Consider the following 14,584-nt stretch of genomic DNA (forward strand, 5'->3'; position numbering starts at 1 on the left):
TACCTTTAATGTTATTAATTAGATTTTTTAAAATACCTTTCATAGATCAATAGATACAAAAATATTTAAGGAAAAAGTACCTAAATGTACCTGATAGTACTTTACCATCATTGTAACAGAGTTAACATATCTTCATTATCGAGTTTTAATTAGTGCTGCAGGGCATGTTTATGGATATACTTAATCTTGTCGACGCACGCTACTATCAACGTCTCCTGTCTCTGACTTCCTGGCCGGTGGCCGCTCTGGTGCCACCGGCGAGCCAAAGGCCGCTCGACACTTTTCACAAGCGAGATCGGCCACCGCCGCGCCCGGGACTCCGGTGTCCGGCCACCTGCTGGTCGACGACGGGCCGATCCAGATAAAACGACCGGCCAACCCGATCGAGTTCTGCGCGCGTTTGGGAGGAAGCTTTCCACGCGACCTGTCCACTGGACTGGTCGTCAGAAGTAGTCAACAGTCGCCGGAGTGCACCTGCAGTGAGCACTTAATTTCTCTCAGTTTGAACGAGGAAACACTTCCTACAGTCGCATGCATGTCACGATGAGACATGCACACAGTGTAGGTTTGTGCCGCCTAGCTACATGCATGTGAATGCCGCAGACTATAGAGACTAGAGTGTAGCAGTTGTTATTTTCCAAAAAAAAAAACAGTGTACGGCGGATAATTCTATCTAGAATTAGAGTAGCCACGACCCCCACTGCAATGCAAAAGAGACTAGCTAGGAAGATAACAACAACGACTTGGAGCCAGGTACATGATACTGACGCCATATGTTTAGCTCCACATGGCTTAGCTAGGCCGATACCTATCCGCGCCCACACTGCACACCGCCGCGCCGTGCATCATGGCGCGTTGACCACGGCACTCACAGGCTTGATTAATTAATGAAATTTCACCTGGGCGCTTATTAACTTGCATCAGCAAATCACTGCGAACACTATACTTCAAGTTTATCCGAATCTCGCATGGATTGCTATTCTTAATATTATCGAGATGGACATCACCCTGCTAGCTCTGCTGTCTCCCAACTTCCCGGCTAACTGCCACGTCGCTGGCGGGGCGCCAAACCCCGGTCGACACTTGCGCACGCCGCCGGCCATGCACCGGTCGACGGCGACCGGAGGGACCTAGACACATCCAACGACCAACCAACCGGACAGGGTTTGATTTGCGCGTTGCAAATTAAACGGCTTCCTCTTCACTTCTTCAGTCACCAGCCGGTCACCTCTGTTGAGAGAGGTCAGCAGGGTCCGTCGGCAGAGCACACCTGCAGCATCTGATCCCAGATCCCTGAGCTGCGATGCACGTACGGCGCCCCCCTGCAGACACGAGAACGAGCATGCTGGTGCTGGCAGTGATCGATTGTGCAAGTGCATGTACAGTAGTAGGCGACCGCGTGTGTGTGGCCGGTGGCCTCGCGCGCGATAGATCTCTTCCTCTCGAGAACCGTCGTTGTTGGCGTGCGAGGAGTGTCCTGTAGTAGTCCTCTACGGCGTATGCACAGGGCGGGCGTCGACGACGTCGTTGGCGCGAAAAGGATTGAAGTCGACACATATATAATCCTGGATGGATGGAGACCGGATAAACAGGGATAATTAACAAGGGAATTCAAGTAGTTTGGTGCCTTTGACAGTCAGCATCAGGAATTCAGGATATGGTTAGCGAGATCTAACAATAGCTCTACTCTCAGGTAGTATATATATACAAGGCCACAAATGTGGTAGAAAAAGGAAATTGCTAGCTAGATATTTTTCCAGATTAAATTAAATTCCGCTCCCGTCTGGTAATCTCTCGTCGTACCGTACCCTGTGCTGGGGGAGCGGGAGCAAATAATCCAACCAATCCAGGGCCGCGGCCGGCGGCGCGTGTACAAGGCAGGCACCAGCTGCTAGGGTTACTTTTCGACGGGACGTGGTGGTCCGCTGCTCGGCGCGCGGCGTTGGCATCCTCGTCCGCCGCCATTTGTAGGAAGGAAGCTGCGGGTGCGGCCGGGCACTCTGGGCTCTGTTTGGTTACAAAAAGTTTCTAGGCTACTTTTAGTCCCAGGGCTAAAACGTTTAGTCCCTATTTGTTTGGTTCCATAGATTAAAGGGACTAAAGGTCATTAAATGAAGTGAACAAAGTACCCTACTACCTCTATTCTGCATGCATGCAGCCAGCCATGGTGGAGCTAGAGGAGGGGGGACCATGGGGGTAGGGTGGAATTGTAGGCTAAAAATCCCAAAAAGCTCCTCAAGAGGGACTTCTCATTCTTTAGCCACTAACCTACTTTTAGCTCCAAAAAGTCCCTCATGTTTGGTTCTTTAGCCCCATAAGTCCTAGGGATTTATACAAAAGTCTCATGAACCAAACAGGGTCTTAAAATGCGGATTTGCACAAGCGGTCGGGAGCCGAGAACCGAGATCTAGGGACTGTTTGGATCAATAGCACTAGTGCTATTTAGGGCATTCCCAACACTAGACTAGCACTCCAAATACCACACTACGAAATAGCTGTTTGGATGCAAAGACTATTTTGCCTTTATTGCATTTATCCCGATCATTTGGCTTCACTTTTCATGCATAGATCCCCTCCAAGAGGTGCTAAAAAAGAGTGCTAAAAAAACTGCCTTTTTTTAGGTCTAATTGCACGTTTGCGCTTGATTTTTTAACTTTACATGTTTGCTCCTGTTTTTAGTCTTCTAGTTGCAAGTCTGCCCCTATTTTGTTGCAAAACTGAAGGCTAAAAAATTGAAGACTAAAAGCAGGGGTAAATATGTAAAGTTAAAAAATCAAAGCAAACGTGTAGTTGGACTTCGAAATAAAAGGAGCCTTGCAATTTTTCTCTTTTTTTTTCTCGAAACAAGCATGCTAATTTATTTGTCGCTGGTTGCTTTTTTTTTTAAAAAAATGTTACCGAACCTCGCAAAAAAGGTGGCAAGCTGAAAGACGCGTTGACCGGAAGCTAATATATAGTCGAGCGTTTTTTTTTGCATCAGCAAATCTAGTGTGAATACCCGGCCGTCCGTTCAAACCTGGCACAGATCACTTTTCTTAATCCCATCGAGATGGACGACGACATCACTTGCTAGAACTGTCTCCTAACGTCCCGGCGAACCACCGCGCCGCCGGCGAGCCAAACACTGCTCGACACGCCGGCGGCCATGCACCGGTCGATCGAGCGCGACCGGAGACTACACATGACATCCAACGACCAACTAACCGGACAAGCTTTGCGCGTTGCAGACTACCGCTATTCGGTCGCCGCCCACTCGTCAGAGGTCAAGTCCGTCGGCAGAGAGCGCACCTGCAGCGACTGCATGCCTGACCAAGTACGTACGAACTGTATGGTGCCCCTGCAGTGGCTGCAGACACGAATACTCACGAAGGGTCGGTCCGTTGTAGGGTTGTACCGACCGTATGCGTATGGGAGACCAAAGTGTATGGACAGACGGTGCCTAGCTAGCTTCTCGTTCCTCTTCCTGTGCACAAAAACTGTCACCGTCCTTGTTCATGTGCTCTCCAGACTCCATAGTACGTGCAGGATGCATTGGTCAATGTCAGGGTCGGCGAGGAGGACTGAAATCGACACAGATAATGCGGAATGGAGAGACTGGATAATAACAAGGATAACAAGATAACAACCTGCTTGGTTGGTACCTGACTCTCAGGATCAGGTAGGCTTCCGGATACGCTCAAAATAATCATATAATATTTCAGGAAAGTTTCCTGCACCCCCCTCTGCCCCCGCCCCCCCCCCCCCCCCCCCCCCCCCCCAAAAAAAAGGTTGTATGAACTTTGTCAAGTGGATACTTATCGAAGAAAATTTGACCAATCCACAAGACTGTATCTATGAAATAATTATAGAAATTATATATTTAAAAGTGCCACAAAAGTTTTTCTGCTAAATTATATCATAATATATGTTCATTGTCTAGATCTACTCATGTGGAGTCTAACAAAATTGAATTTTCTATTTTATGTTTTTTTTTTCATTTACTAAGATTTTTAAAAATCAAGCTAAAATAAACATAAAAAAATAAAACTACCCAAAGAAAATAGCTAGGGAGGTCACGTATCCTATCGTGAATCCAAGGAGTCGTCTAGGGAGAAAACGTGGACCCGTCTAAAGTTCAGGAGGTAAAAAGATCTTTTTACTATTATTTTTTAGATTACACAGCACAACTCAAACGCTCACAAAAGCATGTAAACTCACACCCCTATGAACGCACGTACACAAATCCTACCTCTATGAGTATTTTCGAAGATTGACCCGGCAAATTCTCGAGATTGATAAAATCACCACATGCACCTCAATGTCGACGTGAACGTCACCTACCACTAACAGTATAATACCATTAAATTTTAGAAAATTTGCTCTGAAAAGTTGAATTTAGGACCTAAGATACTACCGAGATTCTTATACCATTTCGTGGAATTTTTTACTATTAATAAACGGGAAAAGAGAATTAATGTCCCATTTCATGAAGGCCCTAAGAAACGGCGTGGCTTTGGGGGCTTACTACTACGCGCAGCCCACTTGAACCGAACACACAAAATAACGGGCTGACGTACCCAACTAGCGGACTCGGCCCGGTTTGGCGAAAACCAGGTCCACTACCACCCATGCTCAGGCCGGGCCCGTTTCATCAAGATGCGAATTCAACTCCACAGTTCCGGCCCGGCCCGGCACCTGACCACCTTCGATCTTCCGCTTCTGACAGTGAGGAGCGTTGCTGACACCATCGTCGTCCTCTCCTTCGCCGGCGCCCGCGCCCGCGCCCAAAGCCGCTGAACCAGCTCCCCAGCGAGACCTCTTCCGTCGCAGCCGTCGTCCTAGCCTCGCTGTCACTGCTACTGGTATTGGTTTGGCGTTGACTGGATATCCTGCGGGACTTCGAATTAATTTTTTCGCGGTGGTAAGGAACCCTAGCTTGCTTGGGTGCATTTCTCCCGGAGTGGATTTTGTTCTGGGAGATCGTTCGACTTCTCCGTTGAGCAATCGAATCCAAACTTCTCATTCCTCCACCCATGGTGTGGTACTAATCCTATGTCCATTTTTTTCCGGGTTAGGACAGCCGTCCTCCATCTTCTGCGTGCTCAGCGTCGGGCCCGAGCTCTCTCACTCGGCGCCATAGGACTTGGGCTCCGAGGTGAGGGCGCAGTTCGATCCGCACCAGCAAAAAATTGGAGGTTCAAGTGGACCTCGATGCCGTCGGCACCTGGGGAGAAGGATCCCCAAGATGCTCCGGGGCCTGCGACTGCACCTCCGCTGGTGCAGGCTCTCAGGCCTGTCAATGGCACAGGCAGTCCCACCATAGACCCGAGGCTAGCGCAGCAGTCTTGGCCCGGCCATGTAGTGCTCCTGCGCCCATGTGTTCCTTGGCCTCCTCAGGTGCCTGTCCAGCTGCTGCTTAATCCTGCAAATCCGCAGCAAAATGCAGTACGCTCTCTGTCACACCGATAGCTAATTTCTCCTAATGAAGAACAGTGTCTTATTACCGGTTGTGCTGATGATGTTCTTGATGGGCAGGATGCTATGGTGGATGTGGCTGCAGCAGATGTTAACCCTGCAATCGATAGCTGTGATGATAATATGTTGCCCAAGGTGAATATGCTGTTCGATGGCGAGAGTGATGTGTATGAGTTCTACAATGCGTATGCGGAGAAGGTGGGCTTCTTTGTCCGGAGGTCAACGCTCTGGACAACCTCAAAGAACATAATCACTAGGAGAACTTTTGTTTGCTCAAGAGAGGGTTTTCGGGAAAAGAAGAAGGGGGCCAAGGAAGCAAAGTGCCCACGCCCTGAAACAAGAATTGGGTGCCCTGCGAGCCTCACCATTAGACTTACTGCTAATGGCAAGTATCGTTTGACAGAGTTTGTACCGAATCATAACCATCAGCAGATCAGCTGGCAACGGCATCTACAATTCATATGCTCAAAGCAAAGAAAATCAGGCGCAAAGCACGGGCTGTGAGAGAAAATCTGGTCGATGATACTGTTAGTACGCCAGAATTTGAAAATGAAGATGAGGCATATGAATTTTACAGCATGTATGCAGGAAAAATTGGGTTCAACGTGCGAAGGGCTAGCATGACAGTGAATAATGAGAATGTTATAACCAGAAGAATGTTTGTTTGTTCGAAAGAGGGTTTCCGTGAGAAGAAAAGAGGAGCGAAAAGAGTAAAGAAGCCTCGACCGGAGACACGAACTGGCTGTCCGGCATGTATGGTCATCAGGCTTGGAACTAATGGCAAATATCAAGTCACAGAATTTGTTACCTTTCACAATCACCAGCTTGGGGCTGTGGCAGCGTCTGATCTCGTGATGGCATCACAGAGTACAGAAAATGATCAAGATGATGGCTTTGATCTGGCAGATAGATCACCTGATGATTCTGTTCACAAGCAAAATCTTATTAATGAAAGTGTCACTATAAATTTCCTAGAAGGTAGAAGTTGCAAAAGATACAAGTGTACAAAGACTCCACACTATGGTGATGTCGGTGCTACTCTAGAGTACCTGCAAAGGATGCAACATGATAACCCTTCATTCTTCTATGCTGTAAAATCTGATGAGAATGGGAACTTTACGATTTTTTTCTGGGCAGATTCAAAGTCTATTGTTGATTTCGTCCATTTTGGTGATGTAGTATGTTTTGATTCAGGATATGCATTGCAAGGCTATGGTAGGCCACTTGCTTTGTTTACAGGTTTGAATCATCATAAGCAAACAGTTGTCTTTGGTGCTGCATTACTTTATGATGAAAGTGATGAGGCTTTCAGATGGTTATTAGATACTTTCAAGATGGCAATGAATGGAACGCATCCCAAGACATTGTTAACTGATAGATCTGCTGCAATAAGTGAAGCTATTGCGGCCACATTGCCTGCTACAGCCCATCGTTATTGTGTGTGGCAAATTTACCAACATGCTCTTCAGCAGTTGAGTCAAGCTTTCCACGGTTCAAGAACTCTAGAAGGCAACTTCAAGAGATGTCTATTTGATTGTGAGGATGAGGAGGAGTTTTTGACAGCATGGAAGGAAATGTTGGAAAAGTATGACCTAGAAGATAATCAATGGCTAGCAGATTTGTTCTCAATTAAGGAGAAATGGGCACTGCCATATGGCCGTGATGCATTTTATGCTGATATGAAAAGTGTCCAGCAGAAGGAAAGCTTGACGAGTGAGTTGAAAAAACATTTAAGCTTGGAATATGGCCTTTTAAACTTCTTTGAGCAGTTTGAAAGACTGTTATGTGATCGTCGATCTGCTGAGCTGGAATTTGATGTGAATGCTAACCAGAGCACAAAGAAGCCACCATCTATGCGAATGTTAAGGCAAGCTGCTAATGTATATACACCTGCTGCCTTTAAAATGTTTGAGAGGGAATTTGAGTTATACATGGATTGCATGCTTTACAGCTGTGGTGAGATGGGAACAATTTCTGAGTACAGGATAAGTGTTGAAGACAATCCAAAAGATCATTTTGTTAAATTCGATTCGCACAATTCCATGATGAATTGTACTTGTAAGACGTTTGAGTTTATTGGCATCCCATGTCGCCATATGCTGAAGGTACTTGACACGAGGAATATCAAGGACCTTCCTGTTCAGTATATCGTGAAAAGGTGGAGGAAGGATGCCAAATCAGGACCTTCAAATAGTGGTTGCGCTTTCTCATTTGATGGTGATCCTGAGTCTGCTCAGACGAAACGTTACAATTTACTGTGTCGCATATTCAGTATATCAGCGGCTAGGGCTGCAACCTCTGCAGAATCATTCACATATATGGAAAACCAGTCAAACATACTGATGGATCAAGTAGAGCAAGTTATTCAAACCAGGCCTCCTGACATTGTTGACCTTATTGGTGCTAACTGTGACCGAACTCAAAATTCAGTTGACAATATTGTCACTGAAGGCATTCACAGTCATACTAATTTTCTTAATGGCTCCGCTGATGGTAGGTGTTCAAATATTGTTTTCCTCCCTATTGAAATACTTATTATTTCTAGGCAGTAAGTGCATTCTGTGCATTGCAGGCTCTCTAACATTTCCATTCACATTGGATTACCGCTGACAGGTAACTATCGTTACAAGTCATACTGCAGTTACAGAACATAACATTTCTGTTTTTGCTATGCATCACATGGTACATCGTCTTGATGTTTAAAATGAAACAATGCTCGTTGTGGTTGCATCATTTGTTTGTTAATCCGTGTGGAGAATGTCTAATTGACCTCCTGCCTTGAAGATAATTTATTTTTTCAATTACGGACCAAGTATTTTTAGGCAGGATGACATAACAGAATTTTCTACTAATCTGTTGGTAACTGCACATTAATTTTGGAACTGTGAATAGCAATGGCACATCTGCTTGCACAGGTTGTTGCAGGCAGATTCCGAAATTGCTGGAGCTTATCCATTTAGTAGTCTTATGAAGAAATCTCAAATATCTACTTCAAAAAAAAGAAGAAATCTCAAATAACCTATAAGCCACAGCCACTGACTACTCCCTGTGAAACTACTCTCAACATTGCAGGCCTGATATTATTTCCGCTATAGCTCTTCACCAGAAGAAAGTCAAGCATTCTTTCCTAGACCAGCATTTACTTGTATATACTTGCTGGGAAGGATCGTAGGTGAGTTGGAATAAGCAGCAAGATGCGTTGGTCATGGCTTGGTGGTTGCTGTGCACAGAACTTCCAGGGACTTCCTGTGTCGGCAATTTGATAAAGTGATGCTGCTGGGAGCTGCTGATCTCTTGAGCAATGCTATCCGTGCCCAAATGATCTGTTGTGTTTCTAAGTTCTAACCCATGCTGTATTTACGAAGGTTTATGACATCATTACATCAATAATATTGCACAACTGGCAATCAGTTGCTGGTGTACTAATAGACATAGTTTTTTTTTGTCAAATTGGAGCATGCCGTCACGTCAGTAAAATGTACACGAGTGGCCCATGAAATCGGGAAACGAAAGTACGTGAATCAACCTGTGAACTTGGGGGAAAAGTGGTACATGGAACTGTTTGAAGAGATATATATTTGAAGTTATGAACAAGTGCTTGAAAGTGTGGTTCAATGCCTTGATGCGGCCACTTCAGTCTCACAACAGTACACAAATGTAAAACAAATAAAAATCCAATTGTCTTGTACAATACAAAATAATCGGTAATCAGTATTGGCGTTGCAGCTAAGTCACACCAAGACAATGCAAAGGCTGCATTATACTTCTATAACTGGCAAGGCGTAATCCTCGAGTGAAAGTAGGAAGCATAACTGACAACAAACTCCTCAATTGTAGAAACATCATGAGCTATTTAGCGACATATTTTCCCTCTTATTTGTCCGACAGCTACGAAGTCATGTAACTATGTATCCACCAGAAGAAAAGCTGCCTCAAATAATTGTGCACAAACCCCTTGTGCTCCCTACATCAATATGCCTCGTCCAACATTACACACTGGTCTGTTCGATTTCCAAGCTCACAAGGTGCTCATCGTTTGGAGAAAAATCCTTGAGTTAATGAGGAAAAATCGTAATCTTTGCCGGATTGTGAGGGAAGAGTAGATGAGGCAGTGGATCCAGTGCCATTATTGCTAGCACCTGCAACCGCAGCCCCATTTGCTGGGACAGCTGAACTAATGTTGTACAGCCTGCAACCAACATGAGACGTCAGAAAAATGGGCATATGATACCAACTTCATACACATCCAAACTTTATTTACAAATCCAGTGTGGTGCAGCATGAAATTCCATCAACCACAATCTGCAACTAAAATGTCATACAGTATAACTTACCCAAGTGTACCAAAACCGAAGCTCCCAGAAGAGTCCTGGTTGCTGTTCACAACCTGTCACACAGTAAAGCAAAGAAAGATAACACATGAAACAATATAATTCAGATATAATGCAAATAAATATATGTAGCATCTTCAAGTATTTACCTTAGCGGCACCATTCTGTGCTGCTGGTGCTGCTGCTGGAGTCAACCCAGGCGTTTGATAACCAAGATTTGTCCAGTTTTGAAAAGGCAAGGTTCCAAGAGGGGGATTAGAACCATTAGCATTTAGCTGATTGGCATTCCCCGGAACCATTTGTGGTGCATTTCCAGCTTTAAGAGCAGCCATTAGAAGAGCTTGCTGCTGGGACATCAATGCCAGCTGCTGCTGATGGAGAGCGAATGGTGATACCATATTGGACTGCAAAACAGCTATTTCTTAGATACACCATGGATGTGCCCTTTCTTTTGTGGGTAGACCAATTCTTCTCGAACAGTGTTGCAAAAGAAGTGTTGTGCTCACCTTCTCAAACAAACTCATGATATCATTCTTCGCATTTGCTTGGGAAACAGCTGGAGCTGAGGATACTGACACAGCTGGTGAGTCTTTAAATAAATCTTCTATTCCTGACGTAGATTGGGGCTTACTTTCTGCTAGTTTGGCAGAATCCTTTTTCTCTGAGCTAGGTACTGGTGGTTGTGCAGCTGAAAATTTTTGAATATCCCATGAGTAACAGCAAAAAAAGGTGGCATTGCAATCCATAAACATCATACTGCCATAGTAGTTAAAAAATACAACACAGGAACTTACATTGGAACCCATCCCAGGCATTATCATCGTTTGAAGATGACTCTGACTCTTTCTCTGTTGTTCCATCCATAGATAACATGTTAAAGAGATCAGTGGCATAATCAACTTTAGGAGGTGGTGCAACCGATGGCTTCTCAACTTTAGGGGGTGTCGCGTCAACTTTGGCAGGAGATTTCTGTGGCTGAGGAGGTGAAACCACCTTAGGAACTGGTGGTTCTACTTTTGGAGGTGATGCCTGCTTCCCATGCAATCATAGCACATTTAAACTTAAGATTGTCAACTAAATAAACAAGGAAACGTAGTAAAATATAGAACAAAAATAGAAATGAACTAACTTAAGTACCAAAACTACTAGAAGCTCTATTCAATCCTAATGCTGAAACGTTTACAGTTCGACATGATATCTGTTGGTGGAGAGTGCCTCCGGAGCGGCCGGACAATATCTTTGTTCATAATACATGATTACAATGCTAAAAAATGACTAATTTGACCAACTAGACTAGAGATTATGGTAAGGAAGACCACATGAACTAGATGAAACTACTTATTATCATCAAGCTTGGTTGTCAAGGACAAGCAAAAGAAACAAACTGTAAACATGCCCTTGACCACAATATACCATAAAGAGGTTGTTATTCATGGAACACTCATTAGCATGCTATTGCATATCAACACATTCAAATATGTTCTGTTACCTTAACTGTTTTGAGTCAATATGGCTATGTGCATATAGTGCTCCATATGAGATGTTACAGCTATTTCATTTCAATTAGTAAACTATAAAAGTACTTCTTAGACTTAAGGCCTTCTTATTATTGATGTCTGCAATGTGGATTACTCATCTTGAGTAAACAAGAAGTGCTAAAAATTTTCAAAACCTTTGTCTGAAATTGATTGTTGCCTAGGAAAGCTTGCAGCATTTCAATAGTGAAGGGTTACCTGAGAGGGCATCCTTGAAGCTGCAGGTGCAATTTTGCTCGGAGCTGGTGAAGTACGGTTTTGCTCAAATGAAGATCTGTGACCATATCCACTTCTGTTAGCACTAGCCGGAGACTCTTGGCTTTTCTCATCTCGAGCACCAGAGGAAGGTCGTGACGTTCCATTCCTTGGTACCCATCTCTTGTCCTCGTATCTACATTTCAGACATAATATTAGTCACATGTAGTGTTCAAAAAGGAAGCAGATAGGAATTAATTACACTAAATCAAAGTACAGAAAGATCTGAGAATAATCATACTTTGCACGGATGAAATTCTCTATTCCAACCCTATCATAGTTAGGAGGCAACTCTGCTTCCCAATAGCTGTTTGCCTTTTCGTTTCCCATTGCTGCAAGAAATAAGAGCAACCATCATGAGAAATGCCATAGTGGTTTCATTCAACTAAAATGTCCAAGTTACACAGCAGATAGCAATCCTTACATTGAATAAATGCAACTTGCTCTGGCAGCCATGTATCCAGGGTGGCAGATCTTACCTGCAGAAGGAAGAAGATGCTTTAGAAAAATGATAGAAGTCATCGGTTATTTGATAACCACCTATGGTTTATAGTAGACAATACAACATGAACAACAGCAACATATGTTTTGTGAAGCCATTTTCTCTCTGGCTTATACAAACAATTTGTTATCGACAAACTAAATAAACTTAAATGCAAAAAGATCACGATAGAAGCAATGTAGCCAACAAAAACATAAGCACAGCTACATGCCAAGGTTCTTGCATGATAAGGATAATTAAACTGATACTCTAGAACTGGGCAGTGCTGTAGTGGTACATGATTACCGTTATGTCAGCTAATAATTTCAGTTAAATTGAAGTTGACATACACAATTTCAAGCATAAACATTTGAAGCCGTAAAACAACAGGTCAACAGCTAGCAAATTGTCTTCAAAAGCAGATCACCTTAAGCCATACATAAGTATTGTGGCTTCCATACAATTCTTTGAGGACATCTACTGAGGACAAATGTCTACCAGTGATAGAGATGTTGAGTTGGAAAAGTAAACAGTGAAGCTCATGCACATGATTAGTCACTGACCTTAGATATGTGCACCCCAAGGCTTCTATGAATTCCAGAACATGTCATGCATATAAAGATCCCTAGATTCACACTTGCCCATCGAGGACCCCTGCAATATGGTCACAATTAGGATTTTCAACATGGACAAAGTTTTAAGAACAGGTATCTACCCATAGGACATGCAACGACATGGAATATAAAGCAGTCAAGGATCCTTTTCTGCTGATATAAAATTTTCATTTTAGTCCGTTTTCCTGTAATCAGAGGTGTGCTTGCACATGCACATAAATTCCTAAACAAACGGTAAATCTGTAGATGTTTCAAACCATAAAATATCGTCCCATTTACTCAAAAAAACATTTAAAAAACAAAAAGAGCCATTTCCTCAAGTGATAACTGATAATGTAAGGAAGCTATTCTGACAGCATCTAGATATGTCTAATTCGCCATTTCCATGTTTGAAACAACTAAATTGACACAGTTCCACTCACTTTGACTTGCAGTCTGCGCATTCTCTGTTCTCAGGCAGCCGAAGAAGACCTTCTAATATCTGAACACAGAAGATACAATTAGTTAAAATGGCTAGGATTCGGAAAAGACCAACAAGCATACCAGAAGGATGCTAACACAACATAAACAATACATAATATTGTTGAGGGAGTCAACAAAATGGCGAACTTTTGTCTCGACACTGAAGGCAAGCTAGTGAGGTTACTTAAACTGTGAAGTGTGACCTAAAATATAAGGAAGCCAAAAAATGGTTCTGCCTTTCTTATTACCATACAAAATATAAACGAGATAGTTTATAAGTCCACCAGACAGATACTGATAAGAAAATTCGGAACCAATCCGCCTTCTAGCAGCCAAATGAAGAGCCCTAAACGTCACCAACAGTAAGCGTCGGTTCCTTGGTTCCCACATGACCCTAAGCAAAAGGGAACGGAGCAGAACTCGGATCCGCCCCTCGCATCAACTCAACCAGAGTCACAAATCATTTACGCAGATCAGCGTAACGGCGAAAGGGAAATCAACTGCCGACGTCACCGCAGACCCCGAATCCTGAATCCCGAGCACGACAATCAACCGCACACGAAAACGGATTCCCCCTCAATCCTCTTGTCAATCAAAGCAGCAGCGCGCGGTCCCGATCTACGAAAATACTCGGAGAAGGGTGAGGAGCAGGGAGCAACAGCCGGACCTTCTTGTGCTTGGCGTTGAGCTCCTTGGATACGGACGCCTTCTCGTTCATGGCTGCGCCCCCCGAATCCTCCGACCCGATCAGACCCCGATGCTCCCCTGATTGAGAGATTGGACCAGGATCCGGGCTCCTCCTGCTCCCTCTTTCTCTCCCCCTCTCCTCCCTGTGTTTTTTGCTTTGCCGCGTCGGAAGGGTCGAGGAGAGGGATCTGTGCCGTGCCTCTGTTCTCTTCGCGGCTTGACCTTCTTGCTTGCTTCCTCTCTCCCCAGTCGCTACCCCCTGGATTTTCCTTATTTTTATTTACCTTTTTTTCTTGGTTTGTTTATGTTGGGAGACTAGTTTATTTGTGTGGTTTGACAATGACGGTGGTGTGAGGGTTTGCTGGCCTAACCACGATTAAGCCCCGGATATTTTTGTAACGCTCACACCGACCAAGGGTAGGATTGATTGGAACAAGAACTCCTCGAAATTTCATCGGATGCTATTCTCAAAGTCAAAACATCGATCTATTATGGGTAGAGATAAAAGAAAAGGCATGTCTCTATCAAACTTACCCAATGATACTTTGGCAGTGCATGGTGAAATTTTGTAACTTTTAACTGTGATTGAGGATTTCTGTGTCATTGAATTTCGTAGATTATGGTGGCTTTACCCGTGAAGAACGAAGTCATATGGTTAAAAAAATGTTTGTTTTTCCCTGAATTTTATCATAGTTTTATCGGTTCAAGTTATTGCTAGAGCCAAAAGACATCTGAAACGTCAAAATTTTTCTCCAAAAAATGTTT

General features: G+C 43.9%; 2 protein-coding genes across 2 annotated transcripts; one reads left to right on the forward strand and one right to left on the reverse strand.

Annotated features, from left to right (window-relative positions):
* Positions 1–5,190: 5,190 nt before the first annotated feature.
* On the forward strand, positions 5,191–8,882 carry LOC120695544 (protein FAR1-RELATED SEQUENCE 5-like). The gene is made up of 5 exons (XM_039978762.1): positions 5,191–5,424; positions 5,515–5,839; positions 5,887–7,947; positions 8,027–8,067; positions 8,527–8,882. Exons 1-4 carry the CDS (start codon positions 5,191–5,193, stop codon positions 8,062–8,064), a joined length of 2,658 nt encoding a protein of 885 aa, XP_039834696.1. The 3' UTR covers positions 8,065–8,067; positions 8,527–8,882.
* Positions 8,883–9,007: 125 nt separating this feature from the next.
* Positions 9,008–14,109, reverse strand: LOC120691572 (ADP-ribosylation factor GTPase-activating protein AGD5-like). The gene is made up of 11 exons (XM_039974673.1): positions 13,800–14,109; positions 13,093–13,151; positions 12,620–12,710; positions 12,000–12,054; positions 11,817–11,907; positions 11,519–11,711; positions 10,580–10,814; positions 10,292–10,473; positions 9,935–10,189; positions 9,789–9,841; positions 9,008–9,643 (listed from the first exon to the last, which is right to left on the reverse strand). The coding sequence occupies exons 1-11, from the start codon at positions 13,848–13,850 to the stop codon at positions 9,484–9,486; spliced, it is 1,425 nt and encodes a 474-aa protein (XP_039830607.1). The 5' UTR covers positions 13,851–14,109; the 3' UTR covers positions 9,008–9,483.
* Between the last annotated feature and the right edge of the window lie 475 nt (positions 14,110–14,584).

Source organism: Panicum virgatum, chromosome 2K (genome assembly GCF_016808335.1).
Source record: "Panicum virgatum strain AP13 chromosome 2K, P.virgatum_v5, whole genome shotgun sequence".
Lineage (NCBI taxonomy): Eukaryota > Viridiplantae > Streptophyta > Magnoliopsida > Poales > Poaceae > Panicum > Panicum virgatum.

Bases quoted from the DNA above. Each gene is read 5' to 3' on its own strand.
- LOC120695544 (XM_039978762.1), top strand. From the start codon at position 5,191: ATGCCGTCGGCACCTGGGGAGAAGGATCCCCAAGATGCTCCGGGGCCT. The intron at 5,425-5,514 runs GTACGCTCTCTG...CTTGATGGGCAG, and splicing joins CAAATCCGCAGCAAAATGCA to GATGCTATGGTGGATGTGGC. The intron at 7,948-8,026 runs GTAGGTGTTCAA...TGTGCATTGCAG, and splicing joins TCTTAATGGCTCCGCTGATG to GCTCTCTAACATTTCCATTC.
- LOC120691572 (XM_039974673.1), bottom strand. From the start codon at position 13,850: ATGAACGAGAAGGCGTCCGTATCCAAGGAGCTCAACGCCAAGCACAAG. The intron at 13,152-13,799 runs GTCCGGCTGTTG...TTCTGTGTTCAG, and splicing joins TCAACGCCAAGCACAAGAAG to ATATTAGAAGGTCTTCTTCG. The intron at 9,842-9,934 runs GTAAATACTTGA...ACTGTGTGACAG, and splicing joins CACAGAATGGTGCCGCTAAG to GTTGTGAACAGCAACCAGGA.